The sequence below is a fragment of the Stegastes partitus genome, unplaced genomic scaffold (assembly GCF_000690725.1).
Source record: "Stegastes partitus isolate 25-593 unplaced genomic scaffold, Stegastes_partitus-1.0.2 Scaffold1668, whole genome shotgun sequence".
Classification (NCBI taxonomy): Eukaryota; Metazoa; Chordata; class Actinopteri; family Pomacentridae; genus Stegastes; species Stegastes partitus.
This window is the reverse complement of record NW_007579399.1, coordinates 132,480-137,521: the sequence shown is the minus strand read 5'-3', so window position 1 is coordinate 137,521 and position 5,042 is coordinate 132,480. Positions and strand designations below refer to the sequence as shown.

General features: G+C 43.3%; 1 protein-coding gene across 2 annotated transcripts in view; it reads right to left on the bottom strand.

Annotated features, from left to right (window-relative positions):
- Window positions 1-4,919, bottom strand: part of ankrd44 (ankyrin repeat domain 44) — a 30,499-nt gene extending 25,580 nt beyond the window's left edge. For both annotated transcript variants that reach the window (XM_008301392.1, XM_008301393.1), the window contains exon 1: window positions 3,656-4,919. In XM_008301392.1, coding sequence (XP_008299614.1) covers window positions 3,656-3,682 — 27 coding nt within the window. In that variant the 5' untranslated portion in view covers window positions 3,683-4,919. The remainder of the gene's footprint in view (window positions 1-3,655) is intronic.
- Window positions 4,920-5,042: the final 123 nt, after the last annotated feature.

Below are 5,042 nucleotides of genomic sequence, written 5' to 3'. Positions count from 1 at the left end.
ACACACACACTGTCTGGTGTCCCGGCCCGTAAGAACACAGAATCCCCTCCACTCTACGGTCTTGTCTTCATTTCCCCTGAAGCCTGAGGTGATGAGCAGCAGTCAACAGAAACTGTCCTCACAAGTTACTGAAACTTAACTGTGACGTAAAAAAGAAAAGAGAAAAACTGGAAACGTACAGTTTACGTGTCAGGACGTCTTCAGGCAAAACAACCACAAAAACACACGAGAGCTAGAAAGTCTACAAACAGAAAGAGTCATCAGATGTTTATCTTTCCAACGGTCCTTGAAGTACTCATCTGTGATGTGCTGCTCAGTCTGAAAACTTCACCAGATATGAGCCTAAAATCAGGACGTTTCATCACAATCACTTCGTTCTACGTCTCTCGTTTTAATAATATGACAGGATTCAGAAAAAATAAGAGAATTAAAAAACCCATGAAGCCGTCAGAGCCTCGGTGGGAACAGCTGGACGGACTGTGGAGAACTGAATCGAGCTTCTTCCATTTTTATAAAATAAAAAAATGAAAGAAATTCAAATTCAAATTTTTCTTTTTTTCTGATTTGTGTTGTTCTGAGTCCTGCTGACAGAAAACGTCTCCGAGTTCTCCTCCTCCTGCTTCATGTTCTGGTTCCTCAGAGCTGCAGGACTTCGGTGGAACATGAACCTCAGTGAGTCAAAACCAGACGGAACAGAAAAGAGTTCAAGTGTCTGATCAGAGGCAGGAAACTAGAGAGGTTCTAAAACCAGCCGCTGAGCAAAGTCAGACGTCAACAACTTCCTTTAGTTTCTGCTGGACTTCAGAACTACAAACATTAAATCTGAAGTCCAGGAGCAGTTTGTGCTCTGAGGGAGTCCAGCGAGGTCTGGAAGCAGCAGCAGCAGCAGCTTCTAACAGCAGCCGAGCACATGACGAGCAGAACGAAGCCTCCAGTTATCGGCTTCATCAGCATGTTGTCTCAGCACAACAGGAAGTCCTTCAGCTCTGGGTTACACACTGAGAAACATTCTTCCTTCCTTCAAGTCAGATCAGATACGACGGCAGCAGCAGGTCAGGATTTAGGAGCCGACCAGCAGAACAGCGATCGGACCATCAGACGGGTCCTGATCAGCTCCTGCAGATGTTCTGCTCTGTCTCCTCAGGTCCAGTTTAAGTGGCGCTCTCATTCGGTATCGTCCTTTAAGTCGTGTTTTCTGCTCATACGTTTGAATAATTTATAAACTTGTTATGACCTAACTTGCGTTTTATGTGTTTTTTATTCTATCCTACATTTTATTTGCATTCTAGCCGATTTATTCATTAATTTTTAATGTTCAACTTGCATTGTGTTTGAATCTCCGCTTGTATTTGATGGTTTTACATCATAATAAATAATACATATAGATATTCGTTTTAGTTATTCATGTTTTTTTTATTGTTTTTAGCTTATAATGAATTTGTTGTACATACGTAGACGTGTCTGTGATTTACTAAAGTTCAGGAGAGCCTGTGACTGATCAGAGCTGCTGTGAAGCTGCTGCTCAGGAACGTCTAGAAGGTCCTTCACATGAAGCATGAACATCACAGCATCACCGACTGTAAATCTGCATTCTAACATTCTTCATCAGTGACTGAGCTGGAGGAACAATTCAGATCATTTGTGGAGGTAAACGGACCGATAACACAAAGAAAAGACCTCGAACAACATGCAACACAAAAATAGAATCACGACAATCTATTTAAATGCAGAAAATCCATTCTAGACTATTTGGTAACGACCTCATTTATCAGTTGATTGTTTGGTTTGTAAATAACGAGAACGACCAGAATCACCTACAGAGAGCAAAAGTAAATAAAGTGATGCTTTTATTTATAATGATCCCGTTTACTGCAATTCAACACAAGAGAGGCTGAAAACATCTAAAAAGTGTTTGTCTCTCGTCTACGTGCTGTTTTAATAAATTAATTTTCAGGTAATTATGTTAGATTTTGTGAATAATTAGCAGCTTAATCACAAAATAAAATCACGAGACATCAGGTCAGAGGCTCCTCTGGTAGCTGTTAGCTTGTTAGCTACGAGACAGACGCTGAGTTAGCTTTGAGAAGGATGCTTAACTTGCTGGCATTTAGTTAGTTAGCTTTCAGAAGGACACTTACTAGTTAGCTTTTAACTAGTTAGCTTTTAAAATGGCTCTCAGTTTCTTTTTAGCTCATTAGCCTTTAGGTGGGATACCTATCTAGCTAGCTTATTTCTAGTTAGCTTTTAGAAGGATACTTAGCTTGTTAGCTTTGAGAAGAATGCTTAGCTAGCTGCCATTTAGTTAATCAGCTTTTAGAAGGACATCTATCTAGTTAGCTTTTATCTAGTTAGCTTTTAGAAGGACGCGTAGCAAGTTAGCTGTGAGAAGAATGCTTAACTAGCTGGCATTTAGTTAGTTAGCTTTTAGCTAGTTAGTTTTTAAAATGGCTCTCACTTAGTATCTTTTAAGCATGTTAGCCTTTAGTGGGATACCTATCTAGTTAGCTTATTTCTAGTTAGCTTTTAGGAGGATACGTAGTTCATTAGCTTTTAGAAGAATGCTTACCTAGCTGGCATTTAGTTAATCAGCTTTTAGAATTACATCTATCTAGTTAGCCTTTGTCTAGTTAGCTTTTAGAAGGATACTTAGCTATTTAGCTTTAGCTAGCCAGCTTTTAGAAGTTTGCTGTTTAGCTGTATGAACAAAAATATTTAATTTACAGCTAAGTTTAGTTGCTGCCTCATTTATTTGATGTTCAGCCACTTAAGTAAATGAAAACGACGAATTAAAAAAATATTTTGCTGTTTTATTTTTCCCTTTTTAACTCTCTTGTCCATTTGTACCAAGAAGGTAGTTTAATGATTATTTATTAATAACATTAATAATGATCTTAACCACATAAAATCACTGGACATGGAGTCTGCTAAGCTAGGCAAGCTAGCGCTGAAGCTAGTTAGCTTGTCGAAGACAGTTTATTGTTTTCTATCGTACAGTTTAATATTTAGTTTAATAGTTTAATATTTAGTTTCAGTCCTGAATACTGTGTCTTAAAATAACTGAACACAACTTTTACATTCATCAAGAAAAAGTGTCTAATCAGAATGTAGCTAAAGCTAGCAGCTAAAGCTAGCAGCTGAAGCTAGCAGCTAAAGCTAGCAGCTAAAGCTGTAGTTTTTTAATCGCAGTGATTTCTTTCTTTAAAATTAACTCGCTTTATTGTGTAGTTTGATTTTATTTGGATAAAACATGTAAACCGCTCGTTCTGATCTTTTATTACCTGTTTTGACTAAAGTTCAGTCTGTTTGTTTTTGGGAGGCAGATTATTTCACTTCCCTCTGCTTTAATAGGAAGTACTCGAGTACTTCCCCGTGTACTCAGAGTACTTCATGACTTTGCTGCTGTTTGCGGAAGGAAACCGAGATGTTCTGTCCTCATTAAACGGAACATTTTCAGGAACTAATGAGACATTAACGTCCACTTTCCTGCAGGTTTTGGCGGCTCTCTGATCACCGTCTGCGGGATGAACTGAGCTTTTTCTCGGCTTTGTTAAAGCCGAGCTCCGGACCGGAGACACGGACGCACCGAGCCGGTCCTCGGTGCTCCAGACTACCGACCAGGGATGCTGCAGGATGCTAAGCTAACAGTAGCTCCTACCTGCTCCGCCAGCTTGAGAACAGCCATCTCTGGAGCCGCTCATCCGCCGCCGGCTGCAGCTCCCTGCGGGGCCGGTGCTGCCGCTCCGCCGCTCCCTTCTCCGGCCTTCCTGGGGCTCGGGGCGGCTGGATGTCGCAGCGCGGCTCGGTGGCTCCCTAACGGGCGCTCAGGCTGGGGAGGGCTGAGAAGGCCGGGCCGAGCATCAGGGCCGGCAGCCCCGCTCCACTGACGCTATCTGCGGCGCTGCTGAGCCGCGGCGGCCGCTCGGAGTGGCGGGGAGGCGGAGCAGGAACGGCTGGTGCCTCCGGGGCGAACTATCCTCATCTACGGCTGCTGGTTCTGCTGCTGCTCCAGGCTGAGCTCCAGGCTTCCTCCGAGCCGCGACACAAGCCTCCTGCTGCCCGGTGCGCAGAGCAGAAGCTCCGGAGAGGCAGCGGGCTGAAGGCTGCAGGTCTGACAGGAAGTCGGTGTTTGTGCTGCTCTGATGCAGAAGTGAGGAGAAGCTTCCTCAGCATCAACAGCAGCTGCAGCTCCTCTCTGCCGCCACCTAGTGGAGGCCGGCGGGCCGACAGGCCGCTCACATCATCCGCTCATCAGCCCGCAGCCTCATGGAGAGAAGGTCTGTGTTCCCCATGTAGGTCACAGCGGCCACAGCATGAAGCAGGAGCACAGGAAGAACAGGAAGACACAGCATGACTCCACAACAACAACAACAACAACAACACAACAACAACAACATCAACAACAACAACAACATCAACAATAATACAAATACAACAGACAGGAAAGATGCACTCATAGATAGGAATACTTTATTAATCCCTCAGGGGAAACTTGGTTGGTTCCAGAGCAAAGACAGACGTACCACCATCATAAATACCAATAAACAGGCAAAAACAATAAAGAGTGAGAAAAAATAAAATGCAAAATGTACCATCAGTGTAACATGTGGAGTAAACTCCACAGTGAGTCTGCTGCATGTGACATATACCAGACAGACCCTGGAGCTGGTCCAGGTTAATATGTGTGAGTATGAATTAAATGAACAAGCTTTGTCTCTTGTCGTCGTTGAGAACTTTTACTTTCTTCTCTTCCAGCATAAAAACCCACAACGTTCCCACAACATTCCCACAACGTTCCTCCTACAGTCGGTTACAGACGATGGTTTCAGACACAAACACATGAACCTTAACTGCAGCTTATTTAATGTCTATTATAGTTAATAAGTAATTTACCTCATATTTAATAAAATAGAAGCACAGTCCTCCAAGGAAACATACAAATGATCTACTCCTCAAGTCCCAGGTGACTTCCTGTCCAGGCCCAGGTGACTTCCTGTCCAGGCCCAGGTAACTTCCTGTCCAGGCCCAGGTGACTTCCTGTCCAG